General features: G+C 33.2%; 1 protein-coding gene across 1 annotated transcript; it reads right to left on the reverse strand.

Annotated features, from left to right (window-relative positions):
• Window positions 1-668: 668 nt before the first annotated feature.
• Window positions 669-3,433, reverse strand: LOC107623198 (uncharacterized). Its single transcript, XM_016325370.3, has 5 exons — window positions 3,277-3,433; window positions 1,798-1,845; window positions 1,528-1,608; window positions 1,263-1,426; window positions 669-1,029 (listed from the first exon to the last, which is right to left on the reverse strand). The coding sequence occupies exons 1-5, from the start codon at window positions 3,296-3,298 to the stop codon at window positions 931-933; spliced, it is 414 nt and encodes a 137-aa protein (XP_016180856.1). The 5' UTR covers window positions 3,299-3,433; the 3' UTR covers window positions 669-930.
• Window positions 3,434-25,090: the final 21,657 nt, after the last annotated feature.

The following is a 25,090-nucleotide window of genomic DNA, read 5'->3' on the forward strand; positions in this document are numbered from 1 at the left end:
TCCTCTTAATTTTTTCTTTAAATTATTATAAAACATAATCTCTCACCATACAATATTTAAATAGAATTGAATAATATAGAATCAAATTTCATTTGAGAGAGAAAATGGTAAAAATCTATTTTCGAAATACCAGAACATGTTGTTTTCACGCCCTTGCTTAAGGCAAAACAGGATACTATCAGCCTTGCTTACATATACCAAAAAAGTAAAAAAGGGGCACAAAGCCAGTAGTTACGAAAATTACAAGCGGCACAAAGCAATGTTGTGAGAGCTTATATATGCACCAGTTTGTTATGTGAAAAAGGAGTTAAGTCAAGTCTATGAAAACACTGAACCATGAACACCCATACTCGTATATCCCAGAAGAAAAATAAAAAAATAAAAGACAGCATTGCTTATATTTATATTTTATAATCTATGATTTTCTAGGAGTTAAAACTTTTATCCCTAATTCATATAATATCCCCCCACAACACCCTTGAACAGAGAAGATTGCTTATGAATTATTAGCTAAGAAAATCGTTAAGTGGATCAACTCCTCGGAAGAGGTTTTAATTCAAAAACAAACCTTGCTGAAAGAAAGCCCTATGTTTTAGTACCATCACTAAGAATTTCAAATTATGGCAGCACCATAACAAGGATCCGTCTCTCAAGAAACATGGGCAGCATGAACCAATCATCAATGAAACCATAAAAATTGTAGTCCAGGTAAAATTTCCGACCAAGTCACCAAGATGTAGCTATATGAAATCAAGTAGAAATAAATACTGGTTTCATACCAGTTTGGGAAGGTCTAAGTTTCAACTAGGATTATTCGATGACGAATATACTTAATAAACCACATGCAGTTTGAAAAACGACACATATTAGAGCACATATGCAAACTCAAAGCTATTCTCCATTGCAGGGAAAAGCATATGAAGAGCACGTTCAAGCACTCATTGGGGCACCAGAGTTCTTTCTGCATTCTGCAAGCATGTCCATGTAAAACTGGCACTTGCTAATATCGCTTCCATAGCTGTTGATGCACTGCAAGGAAATCAATAACATTTAGCCTCAAGTAATATCATCACATTTCACATGACACATCTAAACTTGCAAGTAAAAAACAGCACAAGCAAAAAACAATTTTGCTTTTTAGATCCACTTGGGCCGCATAGTGCTGAAAATTATGTAATTTTTATGACTGGTTTTAGCCTTGAAGAAATATTAATCAATGTTTTCAAACAGAGCAACTAGGTATAAAACAAATGTACACATACATCCTGGAATGCCTTTGAGTGAATGTTGCATGCATCCATACTATTAGCGGTAGGTACAGGGGCAGCAGCAGCAGCATCATTCCCACCGACTTCAAATGTTCGTGGTCCCATGATTGCATCCACAGCCCTATGTGCCACAGCACTTCCAGTGCCCAAAGCCATTCCTACAAAAGACAGTGGAGTGTATCAAATGTAGCAACTATGGAGTATGAAATTTGTTTTGACGGATTAAATATAATAATGGAAGGTGATCTTTGTAGCATACCTTGGGCTATTGTAGATCCAATACCCCCAAGCATAGATCCACCACCGCTCTGAGCAGGAGCAGGAGGAGGAGCTTGGTGAACTGCAAGAGAACAGCAATGGAAGGCAAGTCAGCAGAATAAATTCGATATCAATTTCTTGCAGAAGACATAAATTTCATCAATATTCACTACATGTATTTTCATAAGACTATACTGAACATATCTCATATTTTAAGACTATTGAAACTCGAACTTAGCCTAGCCTATTACTATATCACATTCATCCATACCTGGAGCGGGACGTGGAGCTGCACGTGGAGCTGGGCGTGCAGATCTTCCTGCAGATATAATCAATAACTCAATATCATTGACATAAAAGGTTTATTTATATGTTGTGAGAATATGAATGTTATATAATCAAATTGTCATATTATTGTTAAGCAGTAAGATTTCTTCTGATATATATATATATCGCTTTTCTGTCCTAATGGCACTGGACAACCCCGTGTCCAAAACAAATATGCACCGTGGACCAGCATTCTACAACAAAGGTCATCAAAGTCATGGAAACCAAAGCAGGTAAACCTATGGGCATAATCATAGCTTCGGAAACTCTTAAGTGATAGAACCAAATACTAATAAACACTCATAGTAGGGGTGTACATGGGCCGGGTCACACCGGGCTTGGCTTAACCTAAACCCGACCCGAAATATTGACCGGGCCTAATGTTTAGACCATAACCCGATCCTAGACCCGATGAAACCTACGCACCTTCGAACCGGTTGAAAACCGGGTAAAAACCGAGTCTTTAGCATGTAAAAATCACTTAATCTCCAATTATTATTTCACAATTCACATAAAAAAATTCACTTCAAAAAATATAACAAGAACCAACCCTTCTCTAAAATTAAAGCATAACCATAATCAATACTAATATTGTCTAATAGCACCAAATATTTAAATCAATACAAATAACACAATTTTATGCATTAGTCTAAAGTCTTATGCATTTTAAACATAGAACATTAAATTATAATCTTATAATGACTAATAACTCAAAATATTAAGATTTACAATATTTAAATTCCACATAAGAATAACCATCATCCATCACTAATAACACAAAATATTAATTGTGTATGATGACCGGGCCATCGGGCCGAATTCGGGTGACCCGAACTATGACCCTGACTCAACCCGAAATAATGACCGGGTCTATTTTTAAGATCCTTATCCGACCCTAGACCCAATAAAATCACACTAAATTAGCCTTTAAAGTGTTCGGATCTTCGGGTCGGGCCAAGTCATGTACACCCCTAACTCACAGTATTCTCCGTTCAAAAGCACCATGACAAAATCCCTATAAATTTATTCATGCTTCATACCAAACACAACAATTAATAGAAAAGATAACAACTTCACAAAACAGGTAATTAATTAAGTCATCTTTCCTTTTATTTTTATTTCATTAAAAAAAAAACTAGAAATCCCTAACCAATATTTGCCGGGAAGTGTAAGAGGCGAAACGAAATTCATTGTAAAATCACAAGATAGCTAGGTCAAACAATCTATGCCTAGAGTTTCTAACTTCCGTGAACAATTAAACAAAGGGAGTTAAACAAGAAAATTGCATACTCGAAATAATAACAAAATAAAGAGCATAGAACTGAAAAAAATACAAAAATAAATAAATAAGTAAATAACAGATCTGGGAGCAAGAATGCATAAACAATGTAAACAAAGAGAGATTAGAAATGGAGGAGCTTACCACCGGAGCTGCGGCGAGGCATGATTGGTTGTTAGGGCAAAGACGGTGAAGAAGCGAAAGGGAATATGGAATATGCTGAGGTGAGAGAGGTTGTTGCGAAAATGAAAATCTAAAGAGAAGATTATAAAACCCTTAATAACCCTTCAGCGTTTAATTTATAGCCACATTTGTGGAGGCGGTTGCGGTAAGAGGGATACGTGTCAATTCCGGATTCGTGGGTTTCGGAGCTGTTGACGTGTTCTCCAAGTGCTCAGTAGTAGGTTAGTAACGATAGATAAGTTTTTTTTTTTTTTTTTTCTTTGTTGGACATGGCCTTGGGAGCGAACTGACCCAGGCAAACAACCAGAACCAAAATTCGCCCCATGACCCGACCCCTTGCTGCCCGACCCTAATAGTCCCTAAGGTAATCTTCTTCGACTTCAATCTATCAGAGCTTTGCCATTGTCGCCGGAGGCTCCCTCAAAAGGCCGAATACTTGATGCATGGATCTGAAGCCGAGATCTTTCTTCCTCATTGTTGTCCTCAGCCCGCATCCGCACTATATCCCTTTGTGTTCTTCCGTAAACGAACCTCTCCGCGGGCGCCACTCGGTGAAGCTCCTAGTGATGGTTCCGCCGTGAAGCTCCAGCAATTGTGTTCGTGTTCTCCGCTCTGCAGCTCCCTTTTAGCCAAATCTTTGTTTTTTTTTTTTTTTTTTTGGGTCAAGTGGATTGGACAGCCCCCAATCCTAGACATTACACCCATGTTTCACATACACAACACACTCATACACATTACCATAAATATCATGGGTTCTTAAACCAACAACCAGCCTCAGCTGAGATTTGAACCCGAATGCAGCATTGTATGAGGCGGACAGGTATGCCAACTGTGCTGGGCCTCAGCTGCGCCAAATCTTTGTTCGTGTTTTCCCTCTTCACTGATAGAGAAGCTTTTTTAATTTCTCTTGCTTGGAGAAGAAGCAAGGGGGTTTTTGGATTCATAGAGGGTGAAATGTAGTGGACCTTAGCCCAATCCATAGCTGGAGTCTACAGATGATGCTTTAGTAATCTTGGATTTTATTTTTGGTTTCTGTTGTTGACCCAAAAAAGTATTTATTAATAATTTCTGATTTCTACTGTGTACATTTATTTATATTTATATTAACAAAAGGATAGTCACCAAAAAAATATTAACAAAAGGATGAAACTACAACTACTCTAAAGTAAAAATCTTGACAAATTAACAAAATAATGCTCTAAACTATTTTTTAATTAAAAATTATTATGTATACACAGAAAAAGTAACTACAAATCAATAAATATATATTGTTTAACTCATATTTAATGTATATTTTATATTTAAAAATATATTTTATATAAGTGACTAATTTAGTGAATGATTTCTTATATATACATAATATAACAATTTTTAATTAAGATAGAAAAATTAACAATCAATTCGATAGTAACAAAAAATTGAGATTTGCATGTTATTCATATTTTTTAATCATGTTAGGTGTATATTAAAAATTAATTATTAAATTAATTATTTATAAAAATATATATTGAAATATAAAATACACATTAAAAATAAATTAAATAAATATATATTTATATATAAATATATTATAACGAATTTAATTGCTAATTTACGATTAATTTTTAGTTTGTATAAAATATTTTTATTATACTTTGATCCCCTTCTTTTAAATTTGATTTGTTCTTTTTTTTTCTTTGGTGTTCAAATATTTTTTTCTTTATTCTTCGAAGATCCTGTTTGCATTGGGGTGTTCTCCCACATAATTTGTGTAGTTTTTTATATTTGGGCACAAAGTCACAAACCTATTTAATAAACCATAGTTATAAGAATCAGACCAAATTAGCCGATTCGATCGAAAAATTGATGAGCTGATTTTTTAACCGATGCGATCTAATTTTCGAATCGTTTAAGGATAAAAATCAATCAAAGTCTGTAAAAATGGTCCAAAATTAATAAAAATTAGTTCAACGAAATCATTCGAAAAAAATTCTAAAATCGATAAAATTGTTATCCGAACTTAGGTCTTTTTTGTGCCTATATGCTCTTCTTGCTCTTAGGTACTCTTCTTACAACTAAATTACGTTGTTCTTCTTTGTTTTAAATAGTAATTATTGATTATATAGTAAAAATGTACATTAATTTTTTTAAATGTTATTTTAATTTTATATTCTCTTATATTTAAATTAAATTTTTTTTTATTATTCATCATCATTAATATAAATGTAATTAAATATGTATAAACAAAAAGATAAAATATTTTTATTAAAATAAAAATTATTTATTTTAATATAAAAATAAAATAAAAAAATAATAAAATTTTATATACTTATTAATAATAACTAAATTATAATTTATTAATTATAATTTATTAAAATTTAATTACTTTTAAAATATTAGTAAAAATATATTTTTAAAATTTTAATTTTTGATTATTTTATATATTTTATATTTTATATTTATATGAGATCAATATTTTCAATTTAATCACTAATTTATCGATTAAATTAATAAACCAATAATCTGACTAATTTCACTTTTGTTATACGTACTTGTTATGTGGCTTATATTTTCTTGAATCATAATATTTCGGCTAATTTTGATTAAATATGTGCGATACGGTATTTATTGAAAGTTTAAGTGTTTTTTTTATATGATTATATGATGTTATTTTGTATAATTTTATATTAATCAAATTGAACGATTCAATTTGTTTAAAGAGAGAAACAAAATATAAATTAAAGGGTTGAATTAATACTTTTAAATTTATTTATTTAAAAAAAATTAAAAAATCTGATTTCAATATAATTTTTTTCAAATTAAAGGGTCCCATTAATTTTTAGTGTTTTTTTTATGATTATATGATGTTATTTTGTATAATTTTATATTAATCAAATTGAACAATTCAATTTGTTTAGAGAAATAAAATATAAATTAAAGAGTCCGATTAATACTTTTGAATTTATTTATTTAAAAAAAATTAAAAAATCTAATTTCAATATAATTTTTTTCAAATTGAAGGGTCCATTAGTACTTTTGTAAGCTATTATTCTCCATTGTAGGGAAAAACATATGAAGAGCACGTTCAAGCAATCATTGGGGCACCAGAGTTCTTTCTGCATCCTGCAAGCATGTCCATGTAAAACTGGCACCTGCTAATATCGCTTCCATAGCTGTTGAGGCACTGCAAGAGAATCAATAACATTTAGCGTCAAGTAATATTATCCATGGTTCTGAAAACCGAACCGGACCGGCCGGTTCAACCGGAAAAATCGGGAACCGGTCACCTAGTCGGTCCGGGTAAGGCCAGAAACCGTCTGGCAAAAAACCGAGAGAAAAACCGGTCGAATCGGCGGTTAACCGGTGAACCGGAAGAACTGTCCGGTTTTTTTGCGGTTTTTGGAAGGGAAGTTAAAAGATTAAACGGCATCGTTTTGGCTCTTTTTTTTTTTAAAAAAAAAAAAAAGAAAAAAAAAGAAAACGCCTAAACGAAAGGAAGCCCTAAATCCCCTAATCAGTTTCCACCTTCCAGAGATCACCCACGGCCCCAAGCTCCAGAAGGCAGAAACCACCCAAGCACAGTTCACCACCCAGTCACACACAGCCATCAGCCTCTTCGCAGTCGCATACCCACCAGCCCACCACCACCAAACGAGCAGCCACAGCAGCGACGATGTTGACCACCGCAACCACCACCGTCGTTGCCGAGCTCGCCTCCTCCTTGGTCGTCGCCGAGCTCGCCTACTCGTTGGTCGTCGCCGACACCGCGTCCTCGCCGTTACTCGCCTCCTCCTAATCTACTAATCCGGGAAGCCTGCCCCCAAGCCTAGCCTCCACCACCGCCTTGTGCCTCTATTGCCGCTGCGCCATTCGTCGCACCGACCCCTGTTCGCTCTCAGACTCACCAGTCGCAGGCACGCTGTTTCTTCCTCGAGCGTCCGTCGTCTTCCTCTTCCCCTGGAGCTGCTGCATGCCTGCATACAAAGGATTTCTTGATTCTTGTAAGTGAAAATTTTTTCAAATAGGCACCAAAAACTGGTTACAATTTGCTAAAATTCAAATTAGTTTGATATTTTTTACTGTGGTGGGTGGTTTTATCAAACAGGAAGAAATGAATTATATAATATGCACTTGACTTAGTATAGATGCACAATGGGTAATCCCTTGAGGGACATTTATTTATAGACACAATTTTATGTGAAAGATATTGTTGATATTGATTTATCTTGACATGCTTACTTGCCTTTGGATATTGTTAAACAAGCTAAATGTAGAGATTGATAATTTGTTTTCATTATATCAGGAAGGTCATGAGGAAGCTCAAGAAGAGTTGCCTAAGAAAGCAAAAATCTTCTTTAGTACTGCAGTTCAGAACTGGGATGCTGACTTTTATGTGAAAGTTGATGACAGTATTGACATTGATCTGGGTAAAGAGTGTTTATATTTTGATCTCCTTATATAGTGTGTGTGTGTGTGTTTTTTTTTTTGATAAGCAGTTAACTGTTTTTTTTCCAATATGAAATTATTGACACATTTTTTTATATGTTGACTGGCCTAACAGAGGGATTAATTGACCTTCTTAACCGCCGCCGCGGTCAGGATGGGGCATATATTGGATGCATGAAATCTGGAGAAGTGATATCAGAAGAGTACTTTGTGAATTATGATTTCATATATTTTATTTCATGATAAGTTATCCGTGCCCCTTGCCTGCCTATGGTTATGCTTCTGTTTGTTGTTGGTTCTCCTTCACCAAATGTTAAATATGTAACCAAATACAAGTTGAATCTTGCCAGTTTTGGATTAAGCTTATAAGCATCATTTTGGTTGCTTTTCAGGGGCAAGGCATGGTATGAGCCTGAATGGTGGAAATTTGGGGATGAAAAGTCGTAAGTGATATAACTTTCTATGGAAGTTTTTGTTTATTAAAGGAGAGATTTAAGTAGCAATGGTTACCTTACTGCAATTACCTTGTCATACCTTGTCATTTATGTGCGTTTTGAATATTGTCATTTGAAGTTGTTTATGACCTTTTAATGATAAATTATGTATTGTACATTTTGTGAAATTGTTAAATTTTGAATTTTATTAATTTCAAAATTATTGAATTTAACTTTTTAAAATTATGTATTCAATTTTTTATAATTTCACTCTATATATTAAACCGATTCAACCACGGTTTAATCACAGTTGAACCATTGAACCAGTCACTTGACCGGTTTGATGACCGGTCCGGTTCTCGCAACCTTGATATTATCACATTTCACATTACACATCTAAACTTGTAAGTAAAAAACAGCACAATCATAAAACGCAATTTTGCTTTTTAGATCCATTTGGGCCCATAGTGCTGAAAATTATGCAACTTTTATGACTGTTTTAGCCTTGAAGAAACATTAATCAATGTTTTCAAACAGAAAACGACGAAACTAGGTATAAAACCAATGTACACATACATCCTGAAATGCCTCTGAATACTATTAATGTAATGTCTAGTATTATGTTTGGATACACATGGACAAGACTAAAATATTATATAAAATGATTAAAATAGTCCTGTGAATACAAATTAATTTAATAAAAAATGAGAGTACGTAGGAGTACTTAAAAAAATATTTGAAAAGAAAAAAAATTTTAATAAAAAAATATATTAGTATTTATATTAAAATAAAATTTATAAATATAATTATTTTATTTTAAAATTTATTATTAATATGTAGAAATACATATGGTTAAGATTAACAAAAAAATAAATTTGAGTTTGATTAATAAAAAATTTTATTTAAATTAATAAACTAAATTAATTTTAAATAAAAAATTAATTTTAAAAAAATCCATTTTTACGTGAAAAACAATTAGTTTTTGTATATAAAGAGATCACAAAACCTTCAATAAACCTTCAGCGTTTAATTTATAGCCACATTTGTGGAGGGGTCGCGGTTCGAGGGATACGTGTCAATTCCGGATTCGTGAGTTTTGGAGCTGTTGATGTGTTCTCCACGTGCTCAGTAGTAGGTTAGTAACGATAGATAAGCTTTTTTAATTTCTCTTGCTTGGAGAAGAAGCAGGGGGTTTTGGTTAACATGTTTTGGGAGTTAAGCCCTAAAATGGTCCCTAAAATTGGCGTCGTGCACTAAAATCGTCCCTGAGATTCCAATTGCACCAATTACGTCTCTGAGATTGAGAAAAGTGCACCATATGACGTGATGACATGGCTGGATGACGTGGATGGTAAGTGACACGTGTCACTCCATGGTTTGACCACGCGTAATGATATGATGATGTGGTGACCAGTGACACGTGGCATGCTGACGTGGATAGTTGTGCCACGTGTCACAATGTTATTTGGCCACGTGTCCGTTTGTGCCACGTGTCGCGACAGTGTTCGTCCACGTGTCATCCATTATGTCATCGTTGTAAATGCACCAAATTAGTCCCTCACTTTGCATTAAGTGACTCATTTTAGTCCCTGAAATTGAATGTCGTGCACCAAACTAGTTCCTTCACCAATATTTTTTTATTTTTTTTCTATAAATTCAAAATTCTTAATATTTTTGAATACATTAATTTCAATTCTATTTTTTCACATGTTATTCAAATAAAAGTGCTTTTATAAAATATTTTTTCTCTTGCGAATATCTTAACCGTCGACTTGGAGTTGACGTGAAGGTATTTCAAGCACCTTCACTACTATCTCCGACCTCTTTCAGTACTTTTATAAAATATTTTTTTCTCTTGCAGATACCTCTAACCGACGTCTTGGAGTTGACGTGAAGGCATTTCAAGTTTCCCTCATTACCATCTCCGACCTCTTTTATTTATACTGCAAAGGTCGGAGATGATAGTGAGAGTGCTTGAAATACCTTCAATCTAGCTCATTTACACATAACGAAAATGTGTACTTCATAAGAATAAAAAATATATATATTTTAATTATTGATTTCTTGTTAAAAGCACATATTTTTTTATGAAAACAAAAAGTATCCAATCAATCATATAATTATTTTTTTTATAATAACATACTTATATATTACAAAAATTACCAATGTTCAATTATTAAAAAAATTATATAATTAAAACTAAAATCTTACAAATTTTTATGAAAGCACTTGTATTTAAATGATATATGAAAAAATAGAATTGAAATTAGTGCATCTAAGATATTGAAAATTTCAAATTTAAAAAAATGAGAAAAAATTGGTGAAGGGACTAATTTGGTGCACGACATTCAATTTCAGGGACTAAAATGAGTCACTTAATGCAAAGTGAGGGACTAATTTGGTGCATTTACAACGATGACATAATGGATGACACGTGGACGAATACTGTCGCGACACGTGGCACAAACGGACACGTGGCACAACTATCCACGTAAGCATGCCACGTGTCACTGGTCACCACTTCATCATATCATTACACGTGGCCAAATCATGGAGTGACACGTGTCACTTACCATCCACGTCATCCAGCCATGTCATCACGTCGTTAAGGGAAAATGGGTTAGGGACTAATATGGTGCACTTTTCTCAATCTCAGGGACGTAATTGGTGCAATTGGGATCTCAGGGACGATTTTAGTGCACGACGCCAATCTCAAGGACCATTTTGGGCTTAACTCCATGTTTTGGACTCTTTTGTTTTATACATTTTTTTCCCGACTTGTACTTGTATATCTACATTTTTATTGGGTTTTTGTTGAATTCATAGAGGGTGAAATGTAGTGGGTCTTAGCCCAATCCATAGCTGGACTCTACAGATGATGCTTTAGATATCTTGGATTTTATTTTTGGTTTCTATTGTTAACCCAAAAAAGTATTTATTAATAATTTCTGATTTTTACTGTGTACATTTATTTATATTTATATTAACAAAAGACTTAGAAATGGCGTGCTGATTTTCGATTGATTTTGGGAGATATAAATACAGTAACATTTATCATGACAAATACTGCAATGAGGACTCTTTCTCTTTAAATGGAGTTTTCGTTGCCTTGAAAGGAGTTTGAAAGTAGTATTAAGCAGAACTATCTTTCTTAAGTAGTTCCTTTTTTTTTCTTTTAAGTCACCAAAAAAAAGATAGTCAACAAAAAAATATTAACACAAGGATGAAACTACAACTACTTTAAAATAAAATCTTGACAATAACAAAATAATGCTCTAAACTATTTTTTAATTAGAAATATTATATATATATATATATATATAAATTAACTACGAAATCAAAGAAAATATTGATGGTTTCAGTGGCTAAGAGAAGGGGGTTGAATCTTAGCCCTCTTTTTTTTGTTGCTAACACTTGCTGAACTCAGAGGAGACTTTTCTGTTTTAGCTCGTCTCTGGACACGAGACTTTTTGTTTTAGCTCGTCTCTGGACACGAGACTTTTTGTTTTGTCTCGTCACTTGGCACGAGACATTTTAGTTTTTGCTCCTGTGCAGTAGAAAACAGAAATGGAGTTGGAGAGAAGAAAGATTACACCCAGATATATCCTGGTTCAGCTGCTAAGTGCAGTGCAGCCTACATCCAGTCTCCATCACAAACATGATGGAATTTCACTATAATCAATCTGATTACAACTTGTAAAGTGCTAACCCAACTTACAAGGGGATTCCCACAGAATCATGAAACACAACATAGATGAACAAAGGAACTCTAAGACATCTATGGCTTTTTCTTTTAATTTTGCACTCTCTGCCTTTTTCCGCTCTATGGCTTTTTCATACAAACCTCACTGTTTGCCTTTTTTTTCCATGAGACTCAAGACATGACAAAATTAAACAGAAAAATATAAAACAGAATACATTGAAGGAGAAGAGAAACTGCTAGCTTAGGTAGCTCTGAGACTTCTGTGCCTTGCACTCTCAAATCTTACTCCTTGCTTCAAACAGTGGCTGTTCTCTCTTTTTATAGAAGAGGGAAGCCTCCACTTATTGAAGCCAACAACCGAACCAACTTCTTCCTCCTTCAACAAACAGAACTGGTTCGGCCACATAGAGAGAGAAGAGATAACCATGTAAAATCCAACATGCAATTACCTCTGGACCTTTCTTGATCATCACCCTTCATCAATCCGAGCTCTTCATCCTTGGTTTGCTCTCCAAGATGGAATTCTGGCCATTGATGCTTCATGATGATGATGACTTCATCTGCTTCAATCTCTGCCTTCAACCATCACTTCGCCACTCTAGCTACTCCCTGTGGTGGTTGAGCAGAATCAAAGACAAGCCATGCTTCAAGAATCTCCTCCATGCTGGCCGAATCTTCAACGTCCATTTTTGAGCATGAGAGGCTCAAGATACATCACCAAATCTAACCAAATATGGTGAATATCTCAGCCACAGCTCATTTTTATTTTAGTATGTTTTCTTGCCATCATTAGCTTGATGGTCTTGATGCATGCAACTTCTTCCTTTTCTTGGTTGATGAGCATTGCGTCCATAGCTTCTTGGACAAGGACCGAAGGAAGAAGAAGAAAGAGATGAGAGAGAATGTGAAGTTAAGTAAAAGCAATTAAGTGAAAATGAAACAAGTTGATAGATTGCTTTTTACTTCCCTTGCTTTGAGTAGCGTATAGCATTAATCATAATGATTCCCATCAAATCAAAGTCATGTTCTCTCTCATGTTTCCAATACTAACATATTAAAATTTGAAATTCATTCTTAACAAAGAGATGGAATCCGTTGAAAAGCATGAAGCCATTTAGCTTTCATTTAACCTTGGTTTCGGACCAAACTTGGAAAGTTTCATCAAAATAATGTTGGGCTTGGTAGCATTAAGATTTAATCTGGCCCAAATGGTTAACATTTGCTTTCTTGATGAATTTGATTTCGGATTAAGCATAGGAAGCATTCATCAAAATTAAATATGGGCTTAGCTATAATAACATTGAACTTGGCCCATCAATAAAAATTCAGCCACTAAATATAACACATGCAGCAAAGCTGATTTTTAATTTGGGCTAGCAACATTTTTATTTTCCGGCCCAAGGTAAAATCTGCACCACAAAATTATTAATTAACATATGTTAAGTGAAATCAAATTAATAATTTTGTAATTAAATATTTCAATAATGTTTGTTCATCATCAAAATTAAATAGGAGTTTTCCAAACTCATCAAATATATTTATATATAAATATATATTATTTAACTTATATTTGATCTGTATTTTGTATTTGAAAATGTATTTTATATAAGTGACTAATTTAATGAATGATTTTTTGTATACACATAATATGACTATTTTTAATTAAGATAAAAAAATTAACAATAAATTTCATGGTAACAAAAAATTGGGAGTTGCATGTTGTTTATATTTTTTAACCATGTTAAGTGTACATTAAAAATTAATCATTAAATTAATTATTTATATAAAAAATATATTAAAATATTAAATATACATTAAAAATAAATTAAACGAATATATATATTTATATATAAATATTAATAACTAATTTAATAACTAAATAGTGACTGATTTTTAGTTCATATAAATTATTTTTTATTATATTTTGATCCCTTTTCTTTAAATTTGATTTGTTTTTTTTTTCTTGGTGTATAAATATTTTTTTCTTTGTTCTTCGAAGATCCTTTTTGCATTGTGGTGTTCTCCACTTCTCCCACATAATTTGTGTCGTACTTTACATTTAGGCAACATGAAGTAAAAAAACCCTTTTTAATAAATCATAGTTGTAAGAATTAAATCAGATTAATCGGTTCAATTAAAAAATTGGTGAACTAAATTGTTAACTGATTTAGTCCAATTTTTGAATTTTTTAAGAATAAGAACCCGTTCAATTAAAAAATTGGTAAACTAAATTGTTAATTGATTTAGTCCAGTTTTTGAATTTTTTAAGAATAAGAACCGATCAAAGTCAGTGAAAACCGTCAAAAATTAGTAAAAATTAGTTCAACTGAATTATTCAAAAGAAAATTTTAAAATTGATGAAGTTGTGGTTTAAACCTAAGTTCTTTTTGTGCTTACATATTCTCATTGCCACTAAAACTATGTTGTTCCTTATTATTTTAAATTCTAATTATTAATTATATAGTAAAACATACATTAATTTTTTTAGATATTATTTTAATTTTATATTCACTTATATTTAAATTAATTATATTTTTTATTATTCATAATTATTAATATAAATGTAATTAAATATTTATAAATAAAAAATCAAATATTTTTATTAATTATAATATAATTATTTTTTTATAATTATATGATATTTATTAATATTATTTTTTAATAATACATATAGTATATAACAATATAATAAATATAAACTAATTAATTAGTTATTAAAATAAAAAATATTTATTTTAATATAAAAATAAAATTAAAATATTTTTATTATAAAAAATACTAAAATTTTATATATTTATTTAATAATAATTAAATTATAATTTATTAAAATTTATTATTTTTAAAATATTAATAAAAATATATTTTTTAAATTTTAATTTTAAAATTTTAATTATTTTATACTTTTTATTTATATAAGACTAATTTTATCAGTTCAATCAATAACTTATCAATTAAATCAATAAATTAATAAATTAATAATTTAACTAATTTAATTATCAATTCGATTCTAACAACTATTAACAAACCACCTTACTAAAGTCTTTTTAAAACAATACGCATTCGTTATATTAATATCAGTTTCACTTTTGTTATACGTACTTGCTATGCGCCATAAATTTTGAGGTGATTGTATTTCCTTGAATCATAATATTTCGGCTAATTTTTTTAATATCAATTAAATATGTGTAATATGTTGTTTATTAAAAGTTTAGATTTTTTTTTATATGATGATATGACGTTATTTTTTATAATTTGATATTAATCAAATTGAATGATCCAATTTATTTAAAGAGAGAAAAACAAAATACAAATGGAAGGATCTAATTAATATTTTTAAATTTTTTTATTTTTGAAAAAATAAAAGATTCTATTTCAATATAATTTTTTTTATTTACAACAAACACAAATCGTACTATCGAATTTTAATGTTAAAAATTTGTTATTTTAAAAAAGACAAATCGACCTATCTGATTTATTGTTGGATGTAGATATGATAATAGGTCTCAATAGGACGGGGAGATGCCCTCTCTTTCTCTATTACCCCGCGACGGGTACCAAAAACTCCATATCCGTTGGAGGTCTAGGTATCCGCCGATTTCTGTAATTCTTTTAAAAACGAAAATCTTTTAAAAAACATTGATAACATAATCAAAACACGCAGAACAAAGACAGGGATAACAACAAATTCAAAGAGGCGCCGATAATAACAAATCACAAAAATTATTTTGACATCAGAATCAAAATACACAGAATAAAGGATAACAACAAATTCACAGAAGATAAAAATTAACAATGCTTCAACGTAAATAAAAATTACAGAAGCTGACTTAATAGAAGGAGGAGGAGTCAATGGTAGAGGCTAACGATAGCGATGAAGAACGGCAAAGACGGTGACCCTCACTGCTGCGACGAAGATGGCGACGATAACTCTCCCTACTGCGATGAAGACGGCGTTTAGAGAACCCTCCCTGCTGCAGTGGTGCGATGAAGATTTCGTTGAGAGAACCCTCACTTCTATGATGAAGACAGCAACGATGTTCCTTCTTTTGGGGGAGGTAATCTGCAACGGCGAGGGGGTTTAGGGGTAGTGCAATAGTGAGAGGGTTTTGGGGGCGGCGGCCAGCAGTGAGAAGTTGAAGAGAGGTGGGTGTCTTGGAGTCAGAAGAGAAAAGAGACTAAGCTAAAGTTTCATGTCTAGAGAAAGTGTAATTTGAGGCACTGATACTAAGATTACATTGAGCGAAGCTAATATATATATATATATATATATATATATATATATATATATATATATATATGAAGGGGGATGCTCTCATAAAGACGCATAAAACGTCTTTTTATAAAGGCGCTTGCATGTCGTATTATTATTGGACGTATTAATGAATCGGTTATTTTTTAATTTTTTAATAAACCAATAAAACTAATTTTTTTATCAGGCCTGCTACACATACAAGCCTTTTTGGCTTACAAGTTATACAAGTTGCCCAAGCCCAACAAAAAACGACACGCACCCACTCTCTCCACACTCAAACGTGAAAACCACGCGCGTTACCCAACCGTTTCACTTTTCCAAAGTGCGCTCATAATGAAAAACTCTTGCTCTTCTTCCTCGATCAATACACAAACCCTCGAAATTCAAGCGACATTCAAAACAAAAAAAAAAAGCTCTGAAGAAACCGTCCAAGTCTTCGCAAAAAGTACAAGAAATCAAGAAGGAAATATTCAAATCTCTATCAAAAAACACTAAAAAGAATGAACAAACATCATTCAAGGTACTGTTTCATTTTTCTTCTAGATTTTTCACATTTCTATTTCTGTTTTCGAAATTGAAGTACTATATCGTGGTATTTTTCTCTCTGTTTCACTGTTCTTGGTTTAAATCTCATATTAATGTTCTAATGAAACTGTTCAACTCGTTTACGCTATTTTACGTAGTTCTAGTGAAATGATATTTGCGTGTATACATATAAACTTTGTTTTGTGAATGTTTGGATGCCTTTTAAGCAAGTTTGTATAGATATAAACTGTGTATGGAACATTTCTGGGTATATATGTCAGTATGGAATGTGACTGTTGTTTCTAGTGACATTTTGAACTAAAATATCATTATGAACTTGTTTAATTTATGATTTTAGTTGTTTGGTTGAGTTGAATATGACTTTGAACTCATTTAATTTCGTTTAATTGAAAAAAACAAAATGTGTATAGGACAGGATTTGGGTGTTTGTGCCTGGTATTTGGGTGCACGTGACTGGTTTTTGGGTGTATGGCTCTGGTATTTGGGTGCATTTTTTATCTATTGACAGTATTTCTTTTTTCTTGCAGTAAAAATGACGACCAAAAACCAAAGTGAAAAAAAATACAACGTAAGTGAATATATACATATCTTAGAACAAGTCAATTTTTCCTAATACAAATATAAGTTATTTAAATGACTCTAATTTTGCTTTGTTTACAACAAACCAAAGACTTGAAGTGTGCTACCAGGCTACTGAGTAAAAAATTTGAAAAGATGAGTGAACCGAAGAAAGCAATTGTTCGTGAATTGGAATTTGGGAGACTCGTGCACATCCCGCCTATGAATGTGCCACAAACTTTTAAAGGAGTTGGCTAACTCCTTTAAATTGGGGAAAAACACACTGAAAACCAGCTATGGTTCCTTTAAGATTAAACCCAAAATAATAGGAGATGCCTTGGTCTCAATGCATCAGGTAACAGATTACAGAAAACCTCTATAGTTTCATTATCTGTAATATATTCTTCGCAATATCTTATTCTGATCTCATGTAATCAAGTAATAAATTTAGATGTATATGAGTGATATTTGGGTGCACATGAGTGATATCTGGGTTGCATGTGAGTGATATTTGGGTGCACACGAGCGATATTTGGGTTCATATGAATCGTATTTGGGTGTATTTCAAGTAATAAATTATTTTTTTTTTGTAGGAGATCTGTTTCCTGAAAAAGTGAGTTATAAGAATCTCTCCGAAGAGAACCAACTCATTTTAGAAGGTTCCAGGGCAACACTTTGAAGCAGCTGACCGATGAGATGATGAGTATCGGTGTTGAAAATGAACAAGATCGGCTGATGTTTAAGAGGATTTTCATCCTCTATATTCAGATGGCGTTCTTGCCGCCAAGTACAATAATCAAAGTATCTCCCGTGCACATAGCTCCAATTTTTGAGATGGAGAAAATAACAGAGGGCAACTGGGGAGCCCATGTGCTGAATTTCATCATTAAAGGCATAACAAATTTCCGTCTGAAAAAGAAAAAATCAATTGACGGGTGCCTCTATGCCTTGATGATAATCTATTTCCATTTCACTAAAAACAAGGAGAAGAAAGGAGAGGAAAAAGCTGCAGTGCCCTGGGTTAGCAACTGGAACAGAGAGCAGCTGGTTGCAAGAATTAGGGCAGAGATAAATGGCCATATGGTAGCCAAACAGAATACGTTCTCTAATTTGTTTGTGTTTTATTTATCTAGATGATGTAAACTAACATTTCTACTGTTTCAGGGCATCGTCAAGATGGCGGAGACAAAACAGAAACTAAAAGAAATGAAGGAAAAAGAAAAGAAAGAAGAAAAGAAAAAAACAAAAAAAAGAAACCAAGTTCTTCCTCTGAGAATGATTCATCAGAGACTGATGTTGATGTTTCCTCTGAGTCTGAGTCGGAAGAAGACTCAGAGGAACCTACAAAGAAACAACCCAAAAGGGGGCCAAAAAGTAAGTAATATTTTGGGTGTATTTTGTCAATTTTAGGGTGTTTTTCCCTAATAATTGTTTGCTTTCCAGAATGGAATCCAGAAAGAGAAAGCAGATTTTGGAGGATTCCATTTCAGAAAGCAAAAGTGAATCCACTGATGAGTAAGATTCTGGAATTATCATCACTTTCTTTCCTGTTTCTATCAAAATTTAATGTATTAACACAGGGTTTCTCATTTAATTTCAAGAGTGAAGAATCCTTGCCAGTTAAAAAACAAAAAACAAGCAAAAAAATTCACACTGCCGCCAAAAAGTATGAATTGCCTTCGACGGTATCTCATCATCAATATTGTTGTATTTGTCTGATTCATAATTTTTTTTATTTTCAGGACGTAATCCAGAAAAAGAAAGCACGTAATTGAGGATTCGTCTTCAGAAGAAGAAAATCATTCCTACGATGGGTAAGATACTTTCTAAACCTATCTTAAACTCTGTAATCATAACTATATTTTGTTAACATGTACTTTTGAATGTACTGTCAGAACTGAAACTGAAACTGAAACAATAGAAGAATTTTTAAGACAACATCAATAAGGGTATGTTGAATTTGGGTGCATATTACCTTTTTTAAGGTGTTTTGGTTGCTGATTATTTATCTTTCATTAATTGATAGAATTTTGATATACTTAATGATATTTATTCTGTACTTAGAATGCCGGAGGTGAGCTTAGCAACCGAGACTGATCCTTTATTTCAAGGACAAACGGGATAAAGCAGTGTAAACAAACCTTCGGATTCCATGTAATTTCTTTTTCTTATACCATTTTCTAAATTCTTTTTTTATCCTATTCTTCTAATTCTGTATATATTTTTTTTAGCACAAAGAACCTTTTAAAGTTTTATTCAAGAAAAAAAAGGAAGGAAAAAAAAAATAAAAATCTACAACTACATAAGTTCTAAAAAAAAAAAGCATTCCTGGGTGCATTTGGTTATTATTTGAGTGCATTGTTATCTTATTTGGGTGTATCTCAGGTTCAGTCAGCAAGAAGAATCATTTTTTGACCATCCTCTCAACTGCTTGATATGTAAGTTTTATAACTAAATTTCAATCCTCTAATCTATTTTAAAAAGCTTTTCTTAACATTTAATTTTTGTCTTGTTTAGAGTTCCAATTCAACTATGCCTCCCTTCATCCCAGGCAACATTAGAAAGCCCTGTGCCACCATTTGAACCATCTTCCTCAACAGAGAGGTGAGCAAATGTATTCAGGTGTATTTCGTTATTCTTTGGATATATTATTATCTTATTGGGGTATATATCCTGAAAATTGAGCTGAAATTGATTTTTTTATAATCTCATTTATTTTCTCTAACCCCACAGCACTCCAGAACCCCAAAAAGTTGATGAAAGCACACCAACAATGCCACCAGCTCCATCTAAAATGTAAGTTCACCAAAATAGAAACTGATTTTCGGTATCATTCGTTTATTCTTATTCATATAGTACGATTTATGTCAACACGCAGGGATCCAGCCCCTGAAGCGACTACTGCTGCACTATTGATGATGGCCAGGACAGCGTCCTATGTACCCAAAGAACTACCGTTGCCATCATTCAGCCTTGGCTTACTGATTCAAGCCAAGAAGAAATACAGATGCAAGAAGGTGTTGAGCAAGCAGAAGCTCAGGTGGTAAAAAATCCAGAAACCACAATACTGATAGAAGAATTAGATGTGCTGGTGGAAAAGATTGCAAAGAGTGGAGAAAAGAAAACACCAGATTTTTCAGATGGTAAAACTCTGCCAACTGCAAAGCAAACAGTGGGCCAGATTTTTGAGAAATTTGAAACTCCTTTGAAGAGAAATTTAATGTCGCCCGAAATGAGAGAAAAATGCTACCTCTGGGTGACACGTATCAGGACATACGCGGACGACAGCACTGATGAGTATAATTCACTTTGCAAACTGAACGCCCAACAACCGTTGGTGCTGTCAAGAGTCCACTTTGCATCCTTAAAAGCTAAATCATATATTGAAGCTGACGTAAGATTAGAATAAGATTAATGATTATGTTATGACATGTGACTGCAAATATTGATTGATGTAATTAATTTGGCTAATTTGTTTTTATAGATTGTCATTGCCATGTGCCTGATTCTCAACCAACAGAATATTAAAAGATTCCAGGAAGAAATTTACTGTCTCCCCTTAATATTGTGGTAAGGTGTAATGTAATAAATTTTGGGTGCATTTTATTATCTTTTGGGTGCATGTTGTTATCTTTTAGGTGCATTAAAAGATTTCTTTGGGTGTTTCACAAATGCTACAGAACATGGCCATTGAAAATCTTCCAAATGGGGAGTTCTTACAGCCAAAGTCTAAAAAGCCATTTAATGTTGAAGACTACCCAATGTTTTTACCCTTTTTGGACCGGAAAAAATTAGCATCACATCCATATGTAAGTTTTCATTTCTAAAACTTCTCATCACAATTCTTTGGTTATTTAAGAATTAAACTAAGACACTGTTCAATGTGGAGATGTTTTAGATTTTTGCACATGTTTGATATTCATATCATTGGTGGATATGGGTGGCTGATGTAAGAAAGAAAAAGTTTTATATACTTGACCCTTATCACAAGACGAGTCCCTCCAAAGACAGAATGAAGCTAAATAAATTTATTGTAAGTTGGTAATGTTTTTTGCGTTATGAGATTTGGGTGCATTTCAATTCAAAGTAAGGTGTATATTGTTTATATTTTGGTGTATTGATTTATTAGACTTATTCCTTCTTATATTCGGCTTTGTTTTTTGTTTTTAGGGGTATGTGATTTCAAGAATTAGAAAAGATCGTGAAATTGAGCCTCTTTACATTGACATTTCAGGCCAAAAAACAGAGTACAAATCGTTCACTCTGAAAAATTGTGTTTTCAATTGCTGTCGTATTTTAATTTGCTAAATTATTTTTGGTTTTTAAGCTATGATTGTGCTATTTATGTCATGAAATGGCTTGAAATAATTGAGTCTCAAAATATTAAAAAGGGGAAGTATGAGTGGGACAATTAGACTCAGGTAATTATATTTAAAACTATATATCTCTCAATTACTTTTTTAAATTAACAGATTTAATTCAAATAATATTCTTTCAAACTGTAGACGGATGTTGACCACTTCAGAGTTGAATTTGCTTCCCGAATTCTTTTTCATGACATGAATCGGGACAGAGATGCAGCAATCATGGAAAGTGAAAAAATGAGATTGTCGAAGCCATCTGCAGCTTTGTTGAGCCCATATTATCAAGTAGATTCTTATGATATTGAAAGTGATAGTGATTGAAGGTCAGTTTTATGTAGTTTTGAAATAGTTTGAACACTTGTAAATTTTGTGAATTTTTTATTTATTTGTATTATAAAATTTGTTTGCATAAATAAACTGTCTGTGCTGTATTCAAAGGCTGAAATTACAGGTACATAGAAAATAAAGGAAAACAAAACCAAACCAAATAATGCGCCCAATTACTTTAATTATAAACCCAAATAGAACCCGTATACCCCCAAATATATACCCTAAAACTCTAAACCCTAAAACTCTAAAACCCTACACCCTAAAACCCTAAACCCTAAACCCCAAATATGCACCCAAATATAACCCATAAACACCCAAATATATAGCCTAAAACCCTAAACCCTTAACCCTAAAACCATAAACCCTAAACCCTAAACCTTAAAATCCTAAACCCTAAACCATAAACCATAAACCCTAAAACCTAAACCCTAAACCCTAAAACCCTAAACCCTAAACCCTAAACCCTAAATATGCACCCAAATATAACCCATAAACACCCAAATATATACCCTAAAAACCTAAAACCCTAAAACATAAACCCTAAACCCTAAAACCTAAACCATAAAACCCTAAATCCTAAACCCTAAAACCCAAAACCCTAAAACCCTAAACCCTAAAAATCCTAAATCCTAAACCCTAAATCCTAAAAACTAACCCTAAACCCTAAACCTTTAATCCTAAAACACTAAAACTTAAACCATAAAAACTAAACAAAACAATAATTTATAACATAAACAGCAGCATCTGAAAATATATAAATGTAAAATGTAAAACACAAGAAAATTCATAAACACACCCAAAAAAGTAAGCTTTACACTCATATTCTGTAACTATACACTCAAAAAACTATGCCCTGCTGCTGGTTCCCTGAACTGATAATTCATAACATATCCTTGATATTGGCTGGAATTTGGACGCACCACTGATGCAGCATCAAAGTGGTTTAACTGGAAATAATAAACTCACATATTAGCAAAACTATTAACAAGAAAATTAAACTCAATCACCACATATTTAAAGAACATCACTTTTACCTCGTTTAAAGCTTTCGTTTTCTTCTTCTTTGAGGCATTTGCAATCTGTTTGTCCAACTTTGAACCTAGCCTATTTTTTGGACGTCCTCTTGTTCGAACCCTTGGAGGACTTTGAAGCTCGTTAACGGACTCCATGTTGGCATCTTCGTGAGATAATGAACATGTCCCCTGCCTTTTTACTTTCAGTTCTTCCATTTCAACCATGACGTTATCGTACGCACGATGCAGAATGGCAGTCAGCTCCTCCGATTCTGATGCAAATTCGCAAATATTTTGCGAACGAAACACCAATTCGTCAAATCTCTTGCTTCTTGGCTCCAATAGTGGCTCATCATGGCTGCTCTTGATGTGTGTGTGTTGCCTCTTTACCGTCTTGCTCCATCGTTCCAATATATATGTTGGTGACACTTGGGTTACTCGTTCAAAGCTTAACACACTTAGTGCGTGGCGGCACAATATCCCTCTTGACTCGAATAATAAGCATTGGCATTTCACTTGGGCTACTACTGAGTCGTAAGTAACCACAAACTTATTGAATATTGAACTGGAAACTTGTTCTCCAACTTCATATACTGAATAGCCTAGAGCGGAGTTTGTTAATCTTGTGATGCAATTCGCCTTCCCTCTGAATTGTGCTTAGACTTCCCTAAACTTTTGGTGAGTGTACATATGTTGAAATTGAGCTTCATTGGAGGATTTTGTTGCACACGGTATCACCGTATGAAAATCTGCAGCATCCGATTCTCTCTCTGCTTGCTCCCTGCTTCCGAGGCAATTATCGTATTATTTGGAAAATTGAATAAGCGAGCTGTTCCGGGTAATAAACTTGTTAAAAAATGAATGCATGCTCTCGCTCCTTTGTGTGCTTCTCATCCCACCCCAGAAGTGGTGATCCAAATAATTTGGAACCCATATATGACGGTCTTCATATAGATCTGCAAAATGCACCCAAATCAGACTACAATCCACCCAAAAACATGCAATTAGCACCTCTGCTGCAGATTTTAAACGTCATTACCTGAAAGCCACTTGTTTTCCACAAGACCATGCTTCAACAGAAAATCATCCTAATTCTTATCAAATAATTCTTTGGTATGAGAGTTCCAAACAACTTGGCTCATTTCTTCTTGGATTTCTGTGTGTCCCTTGAATCCGTTTAATTTGCTTGGAATCTTCTTGGTGATGTGCCAAATACACCAACGGTGAATTGTTGTGGGCATACAAGCCTCGATAGCCCTTTTCATTGACGCGCATTGATCGGTGAGAACCTCTTTCGGAGCATTTCCTCCCATGCAACGAAGCCAACATTGAAATAACAATTTAAATGATTCAATTTCTTCATTTTTCATCAAAGCACATCCAAGAAGTGTTGACTGACCGTGGTGATTCACCCCGACGAAAGAACCACAAACCAGATTATACCTGAAACAGATTACCACAAAAACAGAATTATAATCTACAAAATGCACCCAAATAATGATTCTGTGCACCCAAAAACTGTCAATATACACCTCTGCAGCAGATTCATAAAACAACATAAATTCAGCAGCATAAAACAGAACACCATGTTACCTGTTTGTATTGTAGGTGGTGTCAAATGAAATAACATCTCCGAAATACTCACAGGCAGTTCTGCTCCTTGCATCTGCCCAAAAAGCAAGCTTAATAGACTGATCGTCCTCGAGTTCGAGCTCGAAAAAGAAATTATGATTCTTCTCTTTCATTCTTAATAAGTATTTCCCGAATTCTTTTGCATCCTCTTATTCCGAAACATTCTGCACTTCTCTAGTGATGTAATTCCTCACGTCTTTTTTGATAAAATTTAACTCGCGGTGACTCCCGGCTGCTGCAACAAATGATTGGAAAGTTTTGCTAGGTCTGATACCAGCTTCCTCGTTATTCTCTATTGTACGACGCATGGATAAGTTTAGTTCCCTGTGCTGTTTGAGCATATGTGCTTGATCTGGACAGCAAGGATGTGAATGATGCAACACGACCTTCGAAATGATCCAAATACCAACATCATTCAATACGTGTATATAAATTATTGCAGGACAATTTAAACCAGCTGAGGGATTTGTCTTCTCGGTCGGAGATATTTTTGATTTCCATTTTCCCTCTCTAGTACA

The sequence above is a fragment of the Arachis ipaensis genome, chromosome B10 (assembly GCF_059453495.1).
Source record: "Arachis ipaensis isolate K30076 ecotype BB chromosome B10, ASM5945349v1, whole genome shotgun sequence".
NCBI lineage: Eukaryota > Viridiplantae > Streptophyta > Magnoliopsida > Fabales > Fabaceae > Arachis > Arachis ipaensis.